Source organism: Pogonomyrmex barbatus, unplaced genomic scaffold (assembly GCF_055798465.1).
Source record: "Pogonomyrmex barbatus isolate J1 unplaced genomic scaffold, ASM5579846v1 scaffold1, whole genome shotgun sequence".
Taxonomy (NCBI): domain Eukaryota; kingdom Metazoa; phylum Arthropoda; class Insecta; order Hymenoptera; family Formicidae; genus Pogonomyrmex; species Pogonomyrmex barbatus.
Window position 1 is genome coordinate 7,724,749 of NW_028297098.1, and position 25,384 is coordinate 7,750,132.

General features: G+C 35.3%; 2 protein-coding genes across 4 annotated transcripts in view; one reads left to right on the plus strand and one right to left on the minus strand.

Moving 5' to 3' along the window:
* Positions 1-138: 138 nt before the first annotated feature.
* Positions 139-5,414, minus strand: Paip2 (polyA-binding protein interacting protein 2). Of its 3 annotated transcripts, XM_011648283.3 has the most exons (5): positions 5,208-5,414; positions 4,234-4,444; positions 3,967-4,161; positions 3,792-3,854; positions 139-1,270 (listed from the first exon to the last, which is right to left on the minus strand). In XM_011648283.3, exons 2-5 carry the CDS (start codon positions 4,408-4,410, stop codon positions 1,265-1,267), a joined length of 441 nt encoding a protein of 146 aa, XP_011646585.1. In that variant the 5' UTR covers positions 4,411-4,444; positions 5,208-5,414; the 3' UTR covers positions 139-1,264. The 3 variants fall into 3 exon arrangements, with proteins under 3 accessions (XP_011646585.1, XP_011646583.1, XP_011646584.1); XM_011648281.3 differs by having other exon boundaries at positions 325-3,854; positions 5,208-5,405; XM_011648282.2 differs by lacking the exon at positions 5,208-5,414 and adding an exon at positions 4,806-5,184 and having other exon boundaries at positions 325-3,854.
* Positions 5,415-6,257: 843 nt separating this feature from the next.
* BNIP3 (BCL2 interacting protein 3) overlaps positions 6,258-25,384 on the plus strand; it is a 30,698-nt gene continuing 11,571 nt past the window's right edge. Inside the window, exons 1-3 of the mRNA XM_089074806.1 lie at positions 6,258-6,595; positions 19,063-19,240; positions 23,065-23,161. Coding sequence (XP_088930932.1) covers positions 6,553-6,595; positions 19,063-19,240; positions 23,065-23,161 — 318 coding nt within the window. The 5' untranslated portion in view covers positions 6,258-6,552. The remainder of the gene's footprint in view (positions 6,596-19,062; positions 19,241-23,064; positions 23,162-25,384) is intronic.

Sequence of the window (25,384 nt, forward strand, 5' to 3'; positions counted from 1 at the left end):
TATATATATAAAAGTAATATTACCTATCTTTAATTAATATTAATTATTTTACAATCCAATCTGTATTGCATTGCACAAGATATTATGCTGTAAAATATATAATAATGGAGAATGATAATTGTTATTCTTCCAGAAACGTGGGCTTAAACGTAAAACTTATATTTTTATGTCATTTTACTTTTGTACTTTTTTTTCCTTTTGATTAACATAACGCTAAAAAGATAACAGTTATTTTCATAAACACGCAAGTGATCGAACCTTACAACTCGAATTACAATGTTCGCATTGGTTACTGCAGATACGTATAATCAGTTATCATGATGATTTTATGATGTTATAATGACTATCGTTTATTGTAGTATTGTTTCATATTGTACTGTACGAGAAGATTACAGCTGCACATTTCTTAAATCTAGAATAACTTATGTATAATATTCTTAGTATTACATATCGAGTAGAGATACCAATATATGCAAGTGAATTAAAGGAATTGCAGTAATTACTAATAAATTCGAGACAAGTTGAATAAAGGACGTAAGAAATTTAAAAAATTAGATGAATAAATTATGCGATTATTCATATATATATATAAGTAATACAAATCTCAGCTCACAAGTCTATCGTGATGCGATTTCTAATATGTCACATGATAACATCAAGTCTTGACATCTGAAGACGTTAAGATAAAGTCAAATTTGTACAATTTGAACAATGATGGAACAATGAGGGATATACATGATTATTATGTATCTTCGACACATAACAGCTGCCTTATTCATATAATCTGCAAATGAATTCTTTATTACGTATACGTGTTTTTTTTCGTCTAAGATCAATGTCTCCTAGGTCGAAACGAAATTTCAAGACGTAGCACAAACTAAATTCTTTTTAACAATAAAATCTTAGATACAGATCAATAATCAGCGTATTTTTATCGATATTAGTGTATCAATTATTATGCAGCATAGTATTGCAAAATGATTTTCTATATTACATAGGATTTATATTAGTTGTAGTAAAGTAATCGTTAAAAGATGGATTACAATCTAGTTCAGATATTAAAGCTGACGTAAAAATGGACGTGAAATCAGTCTCTGTTTTATACTCGCATTCATTTGATTTTTTGTTTTTTTGTAGTGTTACAGAATTTTAATGATTTTCTCGCGTTACTTTTATTTAAATATGACGCATTATAAAATATCCGATTATTTCCAAAGTCGTGCAGCCGTTTCTTTCTTCTTCACAATTTTTACTCTGCCGGCAATTAGGTCTGTAACCGAGTGTATATTGTAAGCTTAATATCGTATTTTTTTCATAAAATAAATCATGATGGAGAAATATCGGATTAAATATCTTGCAAGAGACTAATATACGATATCTTATATCTGAATAATATTCAGTAAACTTAATAACGCTGTGTTGATAATCACAGTTTCATCATCATAAAACCAGATTGTGACTAATATAATGTGCATGTTTACCATACATAAAGTATGTAGAATGCAAACACATAATAATATATAGATATTTCAATATAGATCTTATTAAAAGTATAGATCTTATTAAAACTCGTACACTTATTTGTAATTATTAAAAAGAATGGCAGATATCACCGTTAAGTAAGCACGAATGCGTTTATTTTAATCACTATCAGAATCGCAAAAAGTTTGATTTTTGCATCGACACAGTCGACACAATTCATTTTTTTAATGAAATTAGTGCTGTCCAAAATTTGCAATTTGGCTTAGATATTGACATGTCGATATTTATGTCCATTTCTTATTTCTTATCTCGTAATTATCTTTTGCCTGCAATGATATATCTCAAGAATGAAGTTGAACTGAGAAAATCAAAAGTTTTTGATGTGTGTAAATGTTAAATATTATTACTATTATTATAAAATATAATTAAAAATAATTCTATTATTATAAAATATGATTTAATTATATTATATAACAATGTTTTAAATATATAACTATAAGTACATACATTAAACACTTATAATGATTTCAGACAGGGTTTCATCCCTGAGATCAATTACACACCATGAAAAAACAATTATGAAGTGAGAAATAAATATAGACACATATTAATATCTAAGCAAAAATTATAAATCCTAGTACCGAGAGAAACAATATGACTGAGAAATCACTTTTGTTCAGAGAAGCAACGAAGAATTCTTTAAAAGAAATAAAAAAACGTAATATCAAATATCAAATATACGTGACGTGACATCTATTTTATAAATAACGAGTATATATAGATATATATTTTATGCTGCATTAAAAGTCAAATCAATCTTCTTGCCATTCAAGCGGGTTTGAAGTACATTCACCATTTACTCTATTTTCATGCTCCATTGTGGTTACACTCTACAATCTATGATTTTCTAAAATTTCGAAATCTTAACCCGTGGAAATAACCGGTTTAAAAAATAAGTAAGCAGTATGTCCTGATTCTCAGCGTCACTAAAAAGAGTCGTAAAAAGAGTCCCTCACAGCCTAAGTAAGACTTTCACTTGAGATCTTAAGTTTGTTGAACGAATGCTGAAGCAGGACTCGACGATAGCGTTTCAGATAGAATCTCTTTACGCGAATTTTCCTAAGACGATACACATTTGTACAAATAATATAACTCTGATTTTCCCGTTTACGATGCTCGTGATTGTGCCGATTCATATATCGAAGCAAACTATTCATTAAAAAATAACATGGTTCTCGTGATTTTCTCGATCACGCTCTACATGATTCGTGCGCAGTATCACGCGTTTTGCGATACGACATGTCCTGCTAATGATTCTGTATCTCATTATTCTTTACTATAAGTATTACAAAAGGAACTATTAGAAAGAAAAGTTTTCATTCAGACCACCAAGCTGTAAAACTTTCTTTCAATTTGTAAAATGTTTTATGATTGTGTGTGTTGTGTATGAGTATGAAAGATTTTACAGCTTGATGAAGAGTAAATATCATAAAAGATAAAATGATTTACAGACACTTCAAGAATGATAAGATCTGATTGAGACATACATATATATGTGTGTGTGTGTATATATATATATATATATATATATATATATAAAAAAGATATAAACATAATTTACAGAATAATATATGCATATCTGTGTTTCTGCTCATATTTCATAAGCTTATGAAAGTCCTTCTGTAAACCATCTAGCCGTGCATTTGTTACTTCTGTTCAATTCAACATGAACAGTGGGTTACTTCCCATAGATGTACATGATATCAATTTACACAAATTATACAAAGATTGAAAATGCTAAAAATATTCGCTTCTGCGAGAAATTGTCCTCGATGTAGATGGCATCGAACGAGAGATTGCAAATTGCAAATTTTTCTTAACAAGTGATTTGTAAAACGCGGTTGTTCGGTAATGTTTTGAAAAAAAAAAAAAAAAAAAAAAAAAAAAAAAAAAAAAAAAAAAATACATAATTATCTCGTGCGACATCACGTTCGGCATTCCTCGTCTATAAAAATTTCGGGATACCGCATTATTGTTTCATCTGATTGTATAACCGACATTTCGCATAATACCCGCGTAATTCGCGCTCTTTATCGCTCTCTTTAGTTTTGTACCTACAGTCACAGTCACTGAACATCTAACACGATGATTCGCTTAATACGACTGTTGGATTGGAAATAGTAAACTCTAACCATTACGTGTAGCCCGATTTTATACGTGACTTAAACGAAGAACGGACAAGAGAGAAATGACACAGAAGATTTCTACGATGGTTCTGTAGTGACTGTGGTTTCTGAAGATGTACTCACAGGTGGTACCACAGTCGATTTGCATGCTGGAATAAATTCAGCTGCGTCTGGATTTAGTGTGCTCTAAAAATTTACACGTACAAGCGACAATACAGTGATTACAATACAGTTAATAACGAGATATCAATAAAAAATATCGCTTCTTTTCTTAAAACTTTTTTTTTCTTTTTACTACCTGCTTGGCGAGATCGTCAGACTGCATCCTTAGACTGCTGAGCTGTTGGCAAAGTTCCGCAGCATTATTGTCGGGAGTGCCAGTAGCCGTAGACCAAGCAGTAGAGCTCATATTCCTTTGGTGCTGCCTTTCCTCTTCCAGCATCGCTTCTAGACACTCTTCCATCAGTTCTTCTTCTTCTAATTGTTGGAGCACCTGATGCCGACAGAACACCAAGCACATAGTAAATGATTATTTTGAAAAGCTTTATATTTATGGGTAAGGCACCTGCTTGTCAAACTCCTCCTCGTTCTCCATCCAAAGATATTCTGAAAAATCGCCATCGCCTATCGCTTGCACTTCGGGCTCCGTGTCACTGTTGTTGTCCATATAGGAGGTGATGCCCGTCTCCTGCCCGTAATAAGTCCCGTTTCCAGGCCCACCGTTTGGGATCTTCATTTTCATAGCCAGTATACTAAACGATGCAACTACTGATTACCTGTAAATTCTCGCTATCAATGTCCATCCAATGCCATCGTAACAGATAACATTTGAGTCAACTTTATCAGTACACCGTTCATCATAAGAGACAGAATCGCACGTTCGGGAGAAACAAACAAATAAACAAAACTCATACAGATATTCTCGAACGACAATCCGCTTGTAAACACTGATCCTTTAATTAATCTCGATCGGACGAAAGCCACCACCGATCCGCCGGCAGACGAAGATCGGAGGCGACGTGCGGAGGGGACGGAGCGGGGATGCCGCTCAAGTCAACAAACTGCGAGCGCTAATTCGCGGCTTTTCACGCATATGGAAGCCGCCGACTCGCCCCGATTGTCGGCCGGGATATTTACCTGGAATTTGGCGGCCGGACAACACTAAGGGATCAGTCGCGTGTGCGCGCGCGCGCGCGCGCACGATAACGTTCCGTCTCTCTCTTTCTCCCTTTTTCTCTCGTTAACAACGCATAGCGAGAATGCAACGGCGCGAGAATCGTCCTCGTTACTTGACAGATGAGGTCGCATGGGCGACCATCTTTGCGAACGCGTTTCGTACCTCGTATCGTATCGAAATCAGGCGCGTCTCGCTCTCTTTCTTTTTCACTCACCCTCTCTCTCTCTCTCTCTCTCTTTCTCTCTCTTTCCCTCTATTGTTTATCGAACGACGGTTGGTCCGAATTACCCTTCTCGACAGAGGAATAACGGGATGGTCGCGTCTTCCCACGGAGTCGGTTTCGCACACAAAACGTATCTTACCTGTGATGTAAAATAGATTCTTCAGGTTCCTCGTCGTTAATCGTCGATGTGATCGTCGTCACGGTCGTCGCACGAATTATATGGGCGATTTACGCAGTTCACGCGCGCGCGAACCGAAATACGTGTCGTTCAACGCAAATTAGCGATCGCACAGTGCTGCCACCGGCGTTGTTGTTGTTAAAAGCCGCAGCGGGAGCACAGCGTTGGTAAAATTCTCAATTTTCTCGTAAGTTCGATCGCCATCATCGGGGATATGTCGCAAGAAGTGACGAAATGCGGAAGAGGACGTCGGCTAACAAATGAATTCGCTTTGCAAAAAATGAAAATTTCTTTCACGCGCAATTTTGCCCCGTGCAACGTCTTTAAACGCATCAATCTTATTTTGCAAAATATATTTAAACGAACTTAAAGGAGTGAAAGATTTTTAAGAAAACTATTAAAAGAATATAAAATCCTTGTGACTTTACATAATAAGATAAATATAAGAACTATAAGAATATTATTATAAATTTTATTAGCCACTCGTTTATAATTAATAAATCGCATTAATCCAGCATACCAACTGTAGCTTCGTTTATTATTTGCAATAATGGAAGTAAAGAATTTCTATTTAATTTCTGTTACATATTTCATTTCTCGCTCTCAATAAAGTTATTTTTATTATTATCTTTCAGATGTGGAGTAATTAATCCGTATGCTAATTATAGCCGTTCGCTTCGACGAAAATAGTCAAGATACATCTCGGTAGATGTCAGTCTCGATGATGTTTGCAAATTGTTTCGACGATCTGAGAAAGGCAATTTTTCTCTCTCTCTCTCTCTTTCTTTTTTTTTCTTTTTTATTTACATATGATCGGAAACAGAAAGTTTGTTTTTCATGAGACTCCTAAAAGATACGGATGGAAATGATTCACGAGGGGAGTGTGTTGTTAGCGTGATGCGATTCGACGGGACTGATGCACGTAGTCGTGTCGTCACGTCGACTCGCGCGGTCTATTTACACCGCGGCGCGACGCGATTGGACGGGCGCAGCTGACATGCGCGTGCCGACGTGCGTCAAAACAAAGCACGGTAGCGCTGCCCCCGCAGCAGCATTTTATCGCGATTGTCCGCGGCGACAGGTTGTATCGTCGTCGTCGTCGTCGTCGTCGTCGTCGTCGTCGTCGCTGTGTCAGCGTAGTTGTCAGCGTCAGCGTCCCGTCGCCACACACGCTCCTCGTTTACGTTATATATACGTCATTTACCGCACTCGCGCTCTTCCTTTCTCTATTCTTCTTTCTCTCTCTTTTTCGGATCTTCGCGAGCGAGTTCTCCCGCGAGTGCCACGTACGACGCATCGTACGACGATGTCGTCCACGGTGAAGTGCACGTCAGACGAGCAGCTGAGCGGTGAGTAGAACGTGAAGAGAGGCGAAAAAATCACGCTCGCTGCGCCGATTGTCGCGACGGCCATTTCGCGCGGTGTTTCTGCTCGCCCTCCTCTTTCCTCCTTGCCTTTCATCGCCTCCATCACTTCTCTGTCTCTCTCTCTTTCTCTACCGAGCGTAAACAAACGCGCTTCTGTTTCGCTCCATCCGTCCGTTCGCCTCTCGCATCAGCGTCGAGGAGATTCGGCCGAATCGCAATCCCGCTGTCGTTCAATGACGTTTCTGGACAGCGGGATTGTCCGAATGTCCTCGTCCCGACGATCCTTCGCGCACGACGCGAGCTGGAATTGCACGCGCCTCCGAAAATCCGCGGAAAATCCCCCTCCGATCTTTTCGGAATAAACTGCGCGGCGCGGCGCAGTTTTGGCGCCATTTCGGGCCTCTTCAACCCGCCGCGTCGCGGCCGGCAGAAGATTCAATTTTTGATGTCTCGTACGCGCGAATCGATACTTCATCCCAGTCGGATTTCCACGGTACGAGGCGAAGGGGCCTCGCGCGAAGTACGCCGAACTGCGAATTCCAGCCGTGCTGCGTCGTTACCTCCCTTCCCATCCCGCATACGTTTTTCTCTTGATACTTCGTCCTTTTTCTCTCGATCTTCATGTCTTTTTTCCATTATTTGTCGTAGATAAGGAATCGATAAAATTAATTAATCTCTTTATGATATTCCAGAATCGAACATTTTAACTTTGAGTTGAACATGCAAACGCGTAGATATCTATATTTCGGAGTTCGTTTCCTTCGATAAGCGAAGTAGATAAAAAATTCGTGATTCATAGCCAGAACGCGATTATTTTTATTGCCACGGGAATGTTCAGTGGTATTAATTGCGAACTGAAGACCATTTATTTTCTGCGTATAAATAAATCTTATTTCCTTTCCGTGTTTTTAAAGACATGTCATATGCGCTCGCGCGATAATATGAGATAAGATCTGTTCAGCGTAGATTGAAGAAATTGCAGACGTATTAGGCTCGATCGTGGATTACAAACGCGTTATCAATGATCAAAGAGTGATGGCCTATGGCAATATGTTACGTTGGAGGGATTCACGACGAATTCAGTAGAAAATTTCATGATAAATTTCCGACTTTTTGATTAAAAAAAAAAAAGACGCATTTCGATAGAAATCTCGTGAAATTAATTTTCGGATACGTGGCTAAGCTTGTCAACATTTTAAATTTTTATGAGTGTATAATATAGCTTTATAATTGTACTCCTGGGAAACTTTGGAAGGAAGTCAATATTTCAACTATATCGTAATCTTTTTATGGTAAAAGAAGCCAGACGTTTTATTAATAATTCATAGCGTAAGCTGATTATATTCTAAACAAATATATGAGACTTCACAAACAACTTTATTGTTTTAATAATGATAATTTATTCCGTTTGTTTATTCCTTTTATATTCATTGTCATGTTTTTTTGATTAAGTTTCCGATGCTATTTCTGTTGTAATCACGATTTTTCGAAAAACATTTTTTAAAATTAAATCTCATCTACATTTTTGTTTGTACGTTCTTTTGGCCGTTTTATGGATCGAACCATATATTAAAATGTTTATGAATTTATCGATTAATTTTAGAAAATTATTCTCATCTCGGTGGCCTATTTTGTCACGTGCGGATCTCGTTACGTTATACCCACTTGAATCGAGTACACATATATGTATACATATATATGTGTATATTACTTTTACTATCGCAAGCTTTATCTCTGTTTGTTTTGCAAAGTGTCGTCTAGCCGATAGCCCTGACGGAAAAAGAAACAAGCACCTGCCGATGCTTTCATCTCGGCCGCGTCACGAGTTGCTATCTGTTTTCTCCCTGTCGCCACGCGTCTTCTCCGCTCGCGTTGAATTACAAGTCGCATTTTTCGAACACACTTTAACAATAGCCGGTGTCGGTGTCTCGGTGATAATGAACCGCGAAGTGAAATAATGTTTTGCAAGAAGTAACCGAGAGGCGACGCTAAATTTATCCGCGGCTCGGATTACGGCCTCCAGTTCTTTGTTTCTCGGTATACTACGAGAAATCGGACGCTACTTCTGTAATTCTGTACATTTTTTTCGGTCTTGGATTAATTTAAAAATTATTTTTTTACACGTTTTTACTTCTGCGTAAACTTTGATTTCGCTCGATTTCGCTTTTTTACATACTTACATACGCATCTGACTGCTCCGTTCGTGTGAATGTCTAATGGATTCCGCGCCATGATTTATTCGCCATTATATATTTCGATTCGCGTCATCATTCATCAAAATCGCTCACGTCTGAATCGAACGACTTATTAACACGGCAAAGTACTCGATTTTAGAGGCAACCAAATAAATTTCGCACGGCAAAAACGAAAAATTTAAAAAAGAATCTTTAGCAAACAAATCTTTACGTGTTGAAAGATAGAAATGGAAATCAGGGGAAAAAACATCATTGTAAAACGATGTGTTAAACATCTTAAGGATGTTAACCTCTAATTCTTTTTTAGGATTACCGCAAAAATTCTCGAATTATCCGAAACTTGTTCGGAAAATTCATTTCCTTTGCTTTATTTAACTGCTGGATTATCGACGCATAGAACTGGGTCAGTGCCCTGCAAACTCGCGTGGCTCGCGTGTTCTATTTAAATTGGATGAGCCCTAATGAGAGTATGGCGCTCGGTCAAGATCAGGGCCGTATTTCTGCCAGAATAAATATTACAGTGCCATTCACTTAAGTTATTTTTTGACATCTTTGTTTTACAAATCATTAAAAAGTCACTATCTAAAACGAGTCATAGGCCGGTATTCATAATCAGTTCTTATATTTAAGATCGTCTTAAGATAACATTTCAATCAATAGGATAGCTGTATGAGCTTATTTAAAACGATCTTAAATATAAGAACTGACTGAATATCGGCCATAGTCATCTTTTTTCTCAAGTTAAAATTTGTAAAATATAAGTGATTCATTCATATTTTTATCTCATCTGATAATAATTGTCACTCGATCATTGTTATTGATTTATTATTGTCTTGCTTATTGATTTATTATTGTCATTCAAATTCTTGTTCTTTTTTTATTCTAAATTTTTAAATCACGTTACAAAAAAAATATTAAATTATTCTATAAATTATCATAAAAATGAATTCGGGAAAATAAGAGTATGTTTTTGCTTAAATGGTTTTAATTATTCCGAAAATATGATAAAAATATCTCTTTTATTATTTTAATATTTGAAAAATTATTTTTTACGCTTTTTCGATCAAAAAATAGTCACTATTTTTTGATCTGATGATTGCGCTGACATCATCGTTTCGTCTTTCTAATTGAAATCACAGTTAGATAATACGTACACAAAACTCGGAAATAATCCGACAATCTAATATTCAATGTCATTCTCGATCGAAAAGTAATGTCGCCGTACTTGTTATCTACATGTAAATCGACAAAGCGATATTGATAATTCTGATAGCTTATAGTTTGCATTAGAAAAAAGCTGCAATATTGAATTTTTGATAATGGAAAAGAAAAGAAACATCTCCGAAGAAGAGAACCTTCTCTGTCTGCATACTCTGATTCGCGGTTGAAACGCGTCGTTTTGATGAAAGAGCGCGCAAAAAGTGAGGTCAGTAATCGAGAAATTAACATTAGATGAAGTAAACGCTCGGATATGCGGATCGCTTCCGAGATATCTGCGAGAGACCGTCTCCGAGGGGCGTGAGTCATCTCTGCGAGTACGTTCCCTTTCGCGGTAAAATCACGTGACGCGTGATCGTCCGCACGTCGCACTAACGGATCTACGTGATCGTTCTCTGGTAGTTGGGACTCATTAGAGCGGCGCTGACCCGAAATCATCTTGAGGCTCACACAGGAGCCTACGTGACTCGGCTCACGCGATTGCGAATGCGCTTCTTCGCACGACTCCTGTGGGGTGTCTGTTACCTGGAAAAACCTAGAAAACCTGGAATTCTTCTCAGAGAAGTTTGTTTTCTTGAAAAGGGGAATACGCAGGAAATTTTATTAAAAATTAGAAAATTTTTTTTGTAGTTGCTTTTTTTAATATTTTGTCTTTATACTATAATTGAGAATTAAATAATTGAGAATTTACTGACTGAATTGTTAACAAATACAATGGATTTATTCACTCTAAACGGCAAATCGTCTAAACGCCAGAGCATATTGATTTTACGATTAATCTGACTTTAGTATTTTGAAGACAACTATTTCGTATTAGTGCAATTTTGTTTAACGAAAACGGATATTTATTTTAATAACTTTATAAAAGTTGAATTTTGTGCTGGTTATACATCATATAACTTTTTATTTGTAGCTTTTGGAAATAAAGTTTAAAAATTTTATGCAATAAAATATTTATTTGTGAGATATATTTAAAAATACTTTTTTTATCTGGAATGTTTATCAAATTGCTTTGAAAATGGAGGAATTCTCAGGGAATTTTTTTCGCATTTGACACTTAACACTGTTCTGAGACTGTTGACTTGCGATTGATACAGATTAGTTATTCGCAAATAGACATTGAATTTCCAATGAATTAATTAGTTAGTTAATTCTATATTTTTGGCAAAGAGTTTTATGATAAATAAATAGTTGTGTAAATATTTATACCTTCGGTATAATGCACCAGTTTCATGACTCATGCGGCGATTAAACGTCATATTATAAAATTAGATAGATATTAGAGTGAACAATCGCTGGTATCAGTGAGAGATTATCCACCCCAATCATTATTTGCGTTATCGAGATAAGTATTTATCTCCTTTCTTTTATTTAATGAAAAGATTTATTTATTATCATTATTCATTTATATTGAAATCGCATCAAATTTGGATATATCTATTAAACATATCGGTAAATATTAAATATTCGCGAATTTTAAGAAAAATTTCTCTTGAAATTTCTCTTGAATGTCTACTACCTGGAAAAACTTGGAGAATTAAAATTTTCAGGGAATTTGTTTGTGTTTCCAAAAATCAGGAATCTCAAGAAATTTTTTTCTTCAAGAAATTAATATTTTTTAATATTTTCTCTCTTTATTATAATCGACAGTTTACTGACTGAATTATGTTAACGATAATAATGGGTTCATCCATTCTAAACATCAGAACACATTGATTTTATAATTAATTCAATATTCAGAATTCAGTATACGAAGATAATGTTACATGCAATTTTGTTTAATAAAGATGGATATTTATTTATAAGCTTTATAAAAGTTGAATTTTGTACCGTTTTGTGCGTTATGCAATTTTTTGTTTGTAGCTTTTAAAATAATATTAAAATAAAAATATAATTTAATTTTATGCAAAATAAAGTTTGAAAATTTTATGTAATAAAAGAAAATATTTACTTTTTAGTCCTTATATATAGTTTTTTTATCAAATTTATTAAAACTCGAATAATTCTTAATTTTATTTTATGATTTTTAAATTTTTACGAGTGAAAAATATTAAAGATTTTGTACAATAAACATTTATTTATTTGTAAAATACAAATACAAAGTATTTGAAAAATATTTTCATTTTATCTGGGAATTTTAACAAATTGCTTTGAAAATTTAGGAATTCTCAGGGAATTCTTTTTCGGAATTCTTTTTTGAGTAGACATCTCGTAAAAATACGTAATAAACTTATACATAATAATAATTTATCAATTTGCGCTTCGCATACAACGTCGCTCCCCATAAATACGAGATTCGAAGTATGAAACAGTTTGCGCTCGTCCATTTGCATCTTTATCTGGCTGTCAACGAAAGGATGTTTAATTTAAGTCCCAGATAAGCGGTGCGTGCGCAATTATCAGCTGCGTGCACGCCTACGAGCGGTGGTGTACTAATCGAAATGACGGCGGGCCGTCGAAAAGGGGGAGGGCATCTATTTTTAGCCGTAAGCTCTGCCGCCGGTCCTTAATCCGATTGATTGAGGCTACCCAGTAGCGATTCCGCAGACATGGCACGTGGTGAGCTTCATCTCTCAAATGCGATCTTGCGGAAATTTCCTCGCGACACGACGCAATATGTTTCCCAGCTTGTGGGAAAATCGATGAGAATTTGCATGTTTGCTCGTTTCATTAATATATATATCGGGTGTATAAGAGCGTTTCACAACAGCCACGAGGATACATGAACATACTCACAGCTGAGAAGTATTAAGGAAATTTGCGCTTTTATAAAATTAAATTTTAATCTTAGAAATAGGTTTTTCTTTCCTGAGACATTACATGAGGTAACGTTCCCGCTGTATTTTTAAACGACTCTTATGAAATGTTACGGGCAAACGATTATCAGAAATTATATAATTATTGTTATCTTTATCGTTTAAAAACAGTACTTCGCGGAAATTTCGTTTTGAAATCCAATTTATGGGAAACGAAGGAAAAATATCGTCGATAAAAATGTTTCTCGCTTACGATTGAACGCAGCGAATTAAATTAGAGATTTTATCGAGTATTTTCAGAAAATTCTGAAGATTTTTAGTGAAATATGATCACGTTAAGCATTCAAGTTGGATAACGAGTCAAGAGACGCTTCCATTTGTGGTTTGTTGTCGATGCAACGGAGATCGTTTGCGGGACACGTTTACGCGAGAGGTGACAAAGCGTCGTAAAGATCAGCTTGCATATCCTGCGATATCATGATACTTGTGTGTCAACACGTGCAGCCTTGACAGGCACGTGCTTGTTTATACCGATGACTTATGACTGGTCATGGACAGTATTATTTTTTTCTTCACCTGGCTGATAAATGTTGTCTTAGCACTCGCTATTTTTCTCGTATTAAATCTTAATTATTACGTTGAGAAAAACAATCAATTTTTTAAATAAATTTTTTGCGACATTAAATTAATTTGAGGATTGTTTAATAATGTACTGCATTATTTATTAAAGTACAATAAAGTGATCTTTTGTTCTCGCGTTCTTGGATAAACGTAAAAAATATGCTGTTATTTTTAATACTTGGATATCGCATCGCGCTTCGAGGCGACTCGCAACGGGACTGAAAGTAATATGTCAAACTTGTCGAGTGATAGCCCAAGGTGGGGTTAACGAAGGTTAAGCGACAGTTATCGTAAGTTAATTTATGGGGGATGAGTAATTGGCAAACGGTGTGGCTAGAGACCAAGCGTGTTTAATGCGAGGTAATAGGATATCTTTAGAAATCAGTCGTTAATGTTTTCAATGCAAATGCAGCTGCATCGCGAGGTCAATTTAAAGCAGATGTGGATGTGAGCGTAATGTAAATGAACAATTTATTAATTTAATAATCAACGCAACGTTTAAATGTTATATGCGAGGTAATGCGGACACTGATAGAGCATTATCGACCATCATAACAACGATTGCATTATCAAAATAAAATTTCGTTTCTTCGTACTCCGAGATTGATCCTTTGTTTCAGCGTTTCTGATCGCGATAATCAGGCATGTTTCACGTGCGTGTTTTGTCACAGCTTGCCGTCTTAACCATCGTGTCAAATTTGCGTCTGGCGGTCGATTTATCACGCGGAGAGAAGCTCCGGTTTGTCAGCGCTAGCAAACGACGTAATCTCTCCATGTTGATTCGCACGAGATCGCTGCTGATCAAGTAATGGCAATCCCCGGGTCTCTGAATAGGCACTCCGGAGCTTTGATCTCCGACAGCGTCCATCGGCGTTCATAGCCCGACGCACAAAAGAGCTCCGCCGTCCGTTCGCCGTTCGCAATCAGGCCAGCCGGGATTTTGCCCGCGGCCGCGATTAATGTGCTCGTAGAGCTTGCGAATAATGCGAGCGGATTACGCAAGCGGCACGATTTTGCGCCGCGCCGCGCCGCGACGCGCGCCGAGTAAACACCGTTCCGTTTCGCGCGTCGACACGGCTCGCGGATCCGAATGATTTTCGGACGCGCGATAACGAGAACGACGGCGTAAGCTCCTGCGAGCTGACGTCCGTTTGAGTCGCAAATTTGGACGGAAATTTTGCGGGAAGCGATCCCGCGCGACGCGAGGAATCGCCCGGCGACACGACGGGATCGTGAGAAACAAGAGAAACAATTCCCCGTCGTGCGTCGATTGTCTTCCTGCGTGCGCGTTACATAATGTGCATTGGTAATCAGAAATTATATCACGTAAGATCTTTTAAGGATATTAAAAACTTATTTTCCGTACTTCAAGATTAATTATTGTCCGCATCTCCGCGATTCAGTCGCGAATGCTTTATGTCCGTTTTTTATCGCGGACTGTTATGGCTTGCATGTTTGCTCGTTTCATTAATATATATCGGGTGTATAAGAGCGTTTCACAACAGCCACGGGGACATACTCACAGCTGAGAAGTATCAAGGAAATTTGCGCTTTTATAAAATTAAAATTTAATCTTAGAAATAGATTTTTCTTTCCTGAGACATTACATGGGGTAACGTTTTCGCTGTATTTTTAAATATTAGATTCGTGTCTGCGAGATTAAATGGAGCGGGATATTAATAATGCAATGATTGCAATGATACATGATTCCATTATATTCCGTTTGATAAACATCAAATGATGGCGTCTGTCTGTTAAAGGACTTACGTCAGTGCGTTCACGTGTCTCGAACGGTGCTGATTATTTACAGAGTCGATTTTTCCATTTTCCGACGACCTCGCTCGATCTCGCTCGACATTGTATCTGTGGAATTATCGCGCGCATCTCTCCCCAGTTGCTGACAATGAAAATCGACATAACGCATTATGTTCGATCTATCAGCGAAACCGACCATTTCTACCTGCTACATTGTTTACGATACTCCTGCATACTCGAGCGGAAAGACGTCGGCGGAAATTCTTTATCGGGCAATTTTTTTTTTTCTAAAAATACTCCAACGGATAAATACTCGTAATCGGCGTGATTATAAAATGACGGATAATTGTCCCATTCTGACAAGCAGGCGGATATCGTCACGTCGTGTTGCATCCTCCTAGAAAAAATCTCGGAATCTTGATTTAATACGGTTTTAATACGTTAATATGCAAACTGAATTATAGGATGACGCGCGCACGGTACAACTATTAATTTTTATAATTTACATCCTTGTAAGAACACTAATCGCGTGCCTGGGGAGCAATCGATTGTTCGTCTCGAGACAAGAGTCGCGTGACAAATTCACTGTGTAATCACGAATTTTCGGAAAGTCGTGCGTGACAAGGAGTTTATTGTTTGACCTTCCATGGAAGCTTTTAATATCGCCATCGAAGGGAAATATATCTCGCATTTGGAACAGAAGCCAGTAATATATTAACTATCTATAGATAATAATCTATAGATATTATTATAATTTATTATAAAATTCATTGTTATTATTATTATTATTAAATACTTATTATTTATTTATTTATTTAACATTTATGGATGCTATTATAATTTATTTTTATATGAAGTTAGAAATAATCATACGAGACAGCGTCGTTCTCCTTTCTTTTCGCAAAATGTGAATCTCGAAGCGATATATATATATATTTTTTTTTTAAGTGCACACGTTTCGAGATTGAAATCGTGTTAAAGTCGGGCGAAAGCGCGAACGTGACTCGCGGCGGTTTACAAATAGGTGAATGAACTCGAAGTAAATTTTATCGCCCGAATGATTTGCTCGGCTAGAAGAGCGGAAGAGCGGCGGCGGTCATCGCACAAATGCTAACGTCACACGTGCACCACACGTGATCCTCAATGACACGCGTGAACACCGTGATTTATCGTGACTGATAAACCGATTGCTCCAATCGACGGGAGAACCTGTCTTTGCCTCTTCCCTTCGTTCTACCAATTCTCGGACGACGTGTAATTTCGCTTATATAGTTGATGTGAGCTTGATGGCCGTTTCGATTACGACCGTTGAAATTCCGAAACGTGAACTCTGGTCAGCGATAACGTATACATCCGTGATAATTGAATTCCAATTATGAAATTTATGATATTTATTTATTCAAAAATCGTTTATTAGCTTTTACGAAGGAAAACCGAGTTCGTTAGTTAGCTAGAATGGAGCAAAATAAAAATGTTACATGCGCATCGATGGTGCGGAAGTTGTGTAACTATGTAAATAGAAACGCGTTGGAGTGTGGAATATAAATTCACATCGGTTTTGCAATTGGTGGATCATTATAGCGACGAGTAGATGAACTCGAGATTTCACGGCGATGAGATCATTCTCGTTACATGATTATATTATCAGAGCTTGCGAGCAAAGATATTTTATGCATCATTTCTCAGCGAATTTGATCGAATTACGCACAGCTGACAATGCAAATTTTCATGAAAATAATTATGTAGAATTAACTTGCCCAAAATATTCTGCAAATTCTTTTTTATATTTGTAAATAAAATTTTATAAAGTTACTATTTGAAATTCAATCTTTATCTATTCACTTTTTTTTCCACCATTTTTTATGAAAGTATTCTATTCTTTTATTTCTTATATCTTACGTGTTTTATTGAAATAAATTTTTTTTATATTCTTGAGATAATAATTTTATTATGTAATTTTAATTTTCGATATAAAATTGCGCATTGTTTCAAGTTTGGTAAGAAGAAAGAAAAGCTAGTAAAATGTAAATGTATTTTGATTTCTATGTGTAATACACAATTGAATTTCTCCTCATTTTGTTCCAATTAAAATGGAATATGATAGCACGTGCAGTTTACGAAAGAAAGTTTCCCTATAAATCCATCTCTATATATTTCGTTTAGCATTGTTGAGTGATCGATCATCTCATTGATCAACTTTAGCTATGTACAAAGAGTATCGATTGATTATTCGTATTATTTAATATTTCAACGAGTTTATTGTTTGTTGAACTTGAGTTGTTACATATTTATATAAATCAGTGAGATACAATTTTTCACGATTTTTTTTATTATTGAAAAATATTTTATTAAAAGTCTGTTTTGTAATATTGTGGATTATATCGTTATTATATTAGATTATTCCTGCATTGCAAACTTGTGATTGTTCAATCTATGATATATTTTAGAATATATTTATTTATTAATATAAAACTCAATTTTTTTCATTTTATTAAATGTACGATATAAAGAAGATTAATATCTCATTTTATTTAATGAACTTAGTGAATCTTCGCGCGTCATTTATCACCATTTATTTCGTTATGTATGCTGAGAATTTTATTAGCATACAATGCAGAGAATAAAATTGTTTTGCCAAAACAATGACGACATAGCTCGACATGACGATTTGGTGTAAATGTGTTGTCTTCTTTGCATATCACGTTACTAAAAGACGCAAGACTGCCTTTGAAAAACCGTTATTGCAAACTAGGTATTGCGTTCAATCATGTTTTTATTTGTTAATGTTTTGTGCACGAAAAAACGTGAATCACGTTATAGGATTTACGTAAGAAAACATATATATATAAATATATATATATATATATATATATATAAAATATATATATATATAATATATAAATATATATATAAAACTTATTATTATTATATACTACATATTAAAGAATTGATATTCTTGCATTGGTTCATTGCAAGAAATGTAATTGATATTCTTTGCAATGATACATTGCAAGAAATATAATTTATTTTCATGCATTAATGTATTATATATATGCATAATGCATTATAAATTGTTTTTGAGATTAAATTTGATTTTAATCGAATTTTAACATATTGAATATATATTGATAAACATTTTAATTGAATTTTATTCACTTAAAAATAAAAAAAATGGTTTCCTCATTATTAATGATTTTCATAATCGTATCAAAGATTTGATACAATGAAAATTGATATTGTAAGATGAGTCGCTGTTTATAAGAGAGTATGAAATTTCCTTCAACTTGACCTCGTCGAGTTATTATGATCGATATGGTGGTCGTTGATGCTATTTTTAAAGATGTTACAATGTGTCATCGCGTAATCGTATCGTTCAACGACATTCACTTTCTATATATTATATATCGAATGTATTAACATTAACATATTGAATTGAATTAAAAGCATATTAAGAGTATTAAAAGTGACATTAACAAAAAATAAAATATTTCACTTTATTATTTACTTAAAATTAAAAAAATACACATGACGACGCCTTGTTAAATTTTCGGTAAAGAAAAGTTTCTCTGTAAATTTCAATTTTTTAATACAAAATTGACAGAGTATCTTCCTTTAGTATTTACCGTAATGATAAAAGATTTTATTATTCCTAAGAATATCGCTAACGTAATAACGCGAGCAAAATAAGAAAATTAATATTGACAATTGTTATCCTTCCTCTCCTTTTTAGAGGTAAAATTTTAACGAGCTCGCGTGAGCGAATATTGCGTTTTTACCTCGTCGAGGGACGCTGAAAAATGATGGTTGCACGAATCGCCGGAACCAAACAGACTCGCCCACGGAATCGCGATCGAGCGATTGAATAACGGCATAGAATAACAGATTTTTCTTTTTAACTGCGCAGAGTCCTGGGTGGAGCTGGTGCCGGACCCGCCGCTGGCGGCCCGGATTACACCGACGGCGTTCAGCACCACCGGCGAACGTGAATATCTACGACTTCTCAGGGAAGCACAGAGAGATTCCACACATTCGTCCGCGAGGCACTCCCTGGCGTCCTCGCGCCGGGACACCCCGAGGGACAGGTAAGATTTTATTCTCCTGACCTTTCAAAGCTTTGGAACAATTTGCCACAGCGAAAAAAATTGCGCACGTTGCACCTTTTTTCCGTACTCTGAGAAGTCCTTCAGTTCGTTCCGATTAAACGATTTTGAAGCAAGATAGCTTGCGCCAAAGATGTTTGTCGAGGAGCTAGGAAAAATTTTCTCGATTGCCAATTTGTACGAAGGATTGAGATTTCCGGAAGTTGCGACGAGCGCGGGCAGCTGTAATTCAAGTTACTTTTCTGTAAGGTCTACGTGTGCGACAGAGCCAAGTGTAGGGATTCGAAAAACGATTTGAGATAACATATAGCCGACTTCTTATACTTTCTCGGGGTAGTTCGAAGACTCGGCCAACAAAGCCGTTCAACCTTATACTTATATCCACTCGAGTTGCGCAGTACGATGATCTCCCGTGTCTCTCTTTTCGATTATTCTGCGCGAATACGAGATACAAAAGGTTTGCTTTTTTTCCCTTGTCTCTTAGAAAAAGTTCCAGACTAAAGAAAAAAAGCGTCGTGAGTCAGAGGCAAGGAGCAACGTACTGTGCACATGGAGAACTACTTTTTTTGGGCCACTCCGTCATCGGCCTGCACGTGCTGGGGTGGCTCAAGGTTGCGTAGATAAAAGCTGAAAAAAAAACGCAGATAATCTGCTGGCTATATTACAGTTGCCTTTTGCAAATTGCGAAATAGAAATTTGAAACAAAAATTCAGAGTTGTAACATGGCAAAGATCGTTTGGTTGATTGAACTAAATTTTGATGAACAATTCAGAAATTTTCATTGAAAAAGAAGATTCTTTCAAACAGTATGAAATAAATTTTTTATAAAATTGTGCTATTATATAAGCGTAACTAAAAGTAAAAATGTGTAATTACAATTTGTTTCAATTTTTTTATTTATAATAAAATTATTTTGAAATTTCTTTTTGGAAATTATTTTTTAAATTATAATTTTGTATATAGATTTTGTATTTCCTTTTCTTATAACATAAAAATTAAAGTTAAATCTATGTTTTTTTTAAACGTGTCACGCAATAAAATAAACTAAAAATTACAGACACACGCGTGGTATTTCTTTTCTGGCATCATTTTTTTAATTAAATATAACATTTTGATATATTCTATCAATTTGTGTGCAATTATGTACATATCTACTTCGTATTATAAGCGACTGTAACATGAAGAAATTTACTTATATAATCAGCTTCAATATTTAATCGGTCGATACTTTAAAGAAAAAGCAAAATAAAATATTTTCATACAACTTGTAACCTTCTTATCCGCGATGAATAAGGAAGTACAATATATGATAGATATATTGTCAAAGTACATGATATATCTCCACGATAATAGCCGCTTGCAAAATAAATGTAACGAGGGAATTACTTGGCATCATAGAAAATCGATGAGAATTAATTTCGATGTAATTGATTTAACATGCTTTTTTTAAAAGCAGATTCTTCTTTTCATATGCTCGAATAGAAATGATATATAATTGCTTCTTGATATACTTCGAAATTGACATTAAATGAATGACGTTAAATGAATTTTTAATTGCTATTATATCGAAATGAAACACGTCGCTCGTGAAGAACAAAGAGTTTTAATTAGTCACAGGTAAATATCTATATTTTTACTTTCGGTATTCAGACGGCTGAATTAACACATGGTTCTTAACACGGTTAAAATAACATTGAGAGGTAAATATCTTGGCAGGAGAACAACTAATGCGCCTTTGTACGTTTTACTGACAAAAGAGAGTCTCAAAGGACGTCTCTGTGCACAGAGTGTCTGTGACCTACTAAAAATATCAGCCGCGCATTCTCTGACGCAGAGAGTCGATTTTCAGAAAATTTGCGAGGGATGTTACGGTGAAAGGTTTACGCGGTATCTCTAAGCGCGTCATAGTGAAGAGACATCGATCTGTGTGTCTATGTATATATGCATGTATGTATGTATGTATGTTCTCTTCATGGAATGTTCATGGAATCTCGAGCGTGAAAATTACCGCGATCCTGTTATCGACAATACCTGCGCAGTAATGTCGCGAATATCCATTCAAATCTCGAAACAATATTCTGCGAATGGCATATGTCGTGTACGGTGAATCCGCTTTAATCCACCTTACCATTTCATTTGTGTATTTCTGCGTTATCACCTGCTACCAGTTTCTTTGTGAGCGGCGAAAAATTTGGAGAGAGAGATTAGCGCAGACTATATAACTGGTTTGACAAATGTGTCGGATATAGTTGTATTTAAATATTTTAATGTAACAAAATAATTCATCATTTATCAATGTTAAATAATTATGTTTTATATACAATTATTATATACAATTATTTGAATGGATTAATAAATTATAAATTAAATAATAAATTATAAATTTTAATTAAAAAAAAAATCAGCACAAAAAGTTCAGCTATTGATATATTAATTTTTAAAATGAGATTATATATTTTAAATGATTTTTAAATTATATTTTATATTTTACATATAATTTACATATATTAAGATATATTATATTTTTTTATATTATTTTTCGTATCGTTTAGTATCAAATTGATTCTCAAAGGAACGAAAACTTGTGTAATTATAGAATTTTGTTGATATTAATTTTTATTTAATTATTAGTAATTATTGTGAAATTACAAATTATATAAAATATGATAGTCTAGGCAAAAATTTATCAGTCGTTTAGTTCTTTTAGGCTACATATACACATTAGCATGCATAATCAATATTACATAGTTGACAATAAATCATATTAGACTATCTAAGATAGCAAAATACGAAGGAGAATAAAGTTATTAATCATCATTATATTCACACAATCGCAAAGTTAAACATGACCGCGTGTTTTATCTGAAAGAAAAAGAGAAAAACCAAGGTAGAAAAGCCGATAACGCGTAATACGCGTACACGATGCACTTGATATAAATGCGCTTATCGCGGCCTCCAGCTCTTCGAGATGCATCACAGAGATTACGGGCTTTATAGCAATTACGCCGTTTTTCTTCATCGTGATATCGATATCATCAAAGTGCAAAGATAACCGCATCGGTCGGCCGCATTGCGACTGCTAGTCGATCCGATCGGATTCGCGACACGCTGATGGATCCATAGATCTTATACTGGATATGACCTTCTGACCAAAATTAAGGTCCGAGTTGATAGAACGGGAGAATAATGTTCTTCTGTCCTTCTGTCCTTCTGTCCTTCTGTTTTTATATGATAGAGCGAGAGAGCGATATCTTATATTCTTCGTTATCGTATACTTTCGAAAATTAAAGGATAGAAGATATGACACATCTACTGTCTCTTTCCATCTAGAGGAAGAGGCGCGTCCAATACTCTAAGATCTTACGGATCACGCATAATATGCGGGAGGTCATGAACTTCCAAGAAGGCATTTATCACGGCGACTTTTCACGCGTCGCCTTGTCGCCCAGTCAGAACGCGCGATAAGCGATAACATTTTTCAGCGAATCCTGCGCAAATTAATTGAAAAGAGAACGTACGCAGAAAACAGATTTTTGCGTTCTAGAAATAATGCAACAAAAATGATAAGATATATTTTTTTATTATATGCTTTACAAATACGTTTTAATTATTCGATATTTTGAGTATCTCTAAAAAGAGGGGATTTAATCATAATTTTAGAGATCAAGTGAACTTAATAAACTATTGCGAAAGATAAGCATCGAGCAATATTAAGTCAGCAACAATCTTTATCGGAGGATTCGAGAAATTACCGGTTAGATGATCTGTCATCTATTTATAAATTGTAATATATCATCTCTTTGCAGCCCGAAGAGTCCGCCGAACAGTCCGAACAGCCCGAACACAGAACTCTCGACCGAAGATGAGCTCAAAGGCGTTTATATAAATTATGGCTGCAACAAGGTCAGTAATCGATTCTTCTTTACGTATTTTTTACGTAATTCAGCTCGACTATAGGAAAGCACGTGTGCTTGATAACTACTCATCCTCTAATTATGCCTTTCATACGCGTTATATATGAGATCGACTGGATTGTTCTAGAAACGTCATGATTGCGATTGAAATTTTTCTCAGAATACATCTGCCATCATCGTTGCTTCATGCGAAATCATTTTTATCTTTGATACATTTTCCAACGAAGTAAACAAAGTCGAACGTTATACTTATGTTTTCATGAAATAAGGACGAAGTTTCAACTGCCGCATTATCGCAAAGTTTGCGAAGTCCAATTTAAAGATTATATAGTTCATATAGTTCTCGAAGCGCAACAATTTATTATACATTTCTCGGATTCGATTTAAAATAAGAGTGTGATATTCCTAAACAATTCATATAGCTTTCTTTAATCCGCCGATCAAAATGATTTATGCATTATTTCTTAACTATCCAAATTAATAATTATTTTTAGAAACATCATCGCAATGTAATTGAATAATTATTTTTTAAATAAATCATCGTTAAATAAAATAATCACGTCGTGAGAAACAATTCAAACTTTTCATTTCAATAATGCAAATAATTTCCATCGTTTTCTCGAAGCATTAGATATAACGAACGTGGCAGGAATAATATCGATTGATTCGAGTTCCTTGAAAAAAAAAAAGTCGCACGGGACGTCCGTATTCGTCTACCAGGAGCGATGCGCAACTGGTTTTATCGAACGGACTGTTTCTCGCGTACAAGGTCTTCGGATCACTGACTCCGTCAGCGTCGTGCCCCTTGTAGCCGTGAGCTATCGCGAATTACCTCCGTGTGTCGAAGGTCGACGCAAAGCCTAGTCCCCCGCAATCTCATTCTTCCTTTCGTCGTGTCCCAGTTACTCGAGCACGAATGAAATCTCATTGCGACACGCGCACTCTCGGCGCTCTCTTATTTCCTCCGGTCGGAACGATGCTCTCGAATATTGCGTCATACGGCTTTAAATCTCTATGTATGTCCTGATCGAGCACGTGACATTTGAATCGGAAAATCTTATGCGTACGCAATTTATTCCAAGTCATTTTTTTGCGATTTGTGATTGATCTTTCGAAACTTTATACTTTACCTTGAACTATTTTTTTTTTTTTTTTTAAATTTGATATTTATATTCCGCTGGATTCCTAAAATTTTGCCGAATTCCACTTGTTATATATTTATGCACAGAATATAAACTTGAGCAAAATGAAGTTGATTAATAATTGATACGGTACTGACATTTCATATGATCCACGTGTGAAATAAAAAGTTAATGTTTGTGCGAATGAAGACAAAAAAGATGGATCGAAAAAATATTACATTTTATAACTTCTTCACATTGTGTATAGACGTTTGAATCGCATGGACGACCAAGACCGTGACCAAGACAATTTGCATGCAAATACGATGTTAACTATTCATGCGCCAAGTTGGCGAGAGTTCTGACGATGCAGCATTCGCGCATTTCCGTCGTGATAGATAATTATTGAAATACTCTCTTTTTTCTGATCCTCTTGATTTCTCGACAGATTATCAGAAAGTCGTGCGATAAGATCCACGACATTGTTTTCGCGAGATTGCAATATCCGCGTAAGGTGTTTACAGAAAAGCAAATAGAAATTTTTTTAAGAATTTAATGCCAGCACTTGCTTGACCCATTTTCTTAACTTGATAAATTCCATTTTAAAGTTGAACTAGATTTAGATTAATTTTCTCACGTTGGACAATCGAGTTAGCAGCTGCTGCAGCGATTTCTTTCATTTCTTGAATGGAAATAAGGTAAATTTTTTCTTAGAAGAAATTTCCAAGATAATAATTTTACAATCCTAATAAAGTCGGTCATAAGTCTATTAGATAACTCATCTTACAAAGACGCTTTTGTGTCTGACAGATTTGATAATAATTTCGAATATGTTATACAATGACATTCTCTAAATGTATAATTTTGTAATTACAATGCTTTTGGATTTGCTTTATTTAAATCTTTTCTTTTAATGTATTGTGTTATATGTAAAATACAATCGTGCGGAACAAACGTTTTTAAACGATTTACGAACTGGTGTCGTGCAAAGAACATTTGTTCACTCGTTCAATTTTTTTTTATTAGTCTGCGCAAAACCGAGAAGACAAAACATTCTGTCTAAGAATGTAAAGAGTATACGAATCATTACA

Coding starts and splice junctions, on each gene's coding strand:
- Paip2 (XM_011648281.3), bottom strand. CDS start 4,410: ATGAAAATGAAGATCCCAAACGGTGGGCCTGGAAACGGGACTTATTAC. Junction 4,162..4,233: donor AGGAGGAGTTTGACAAGCAG/GTGCCTTACCCA, acceptor TGTCGGCATCAG/GTGCTCCAACAATTAGAAGA. Junction 3,855..3,966: donor CTGACGATCTCGCCAAGCAG/GTAGTAAAAAGA, acceptor GTAAATTTTTAG/AGCACACTAAATCCAGACGC.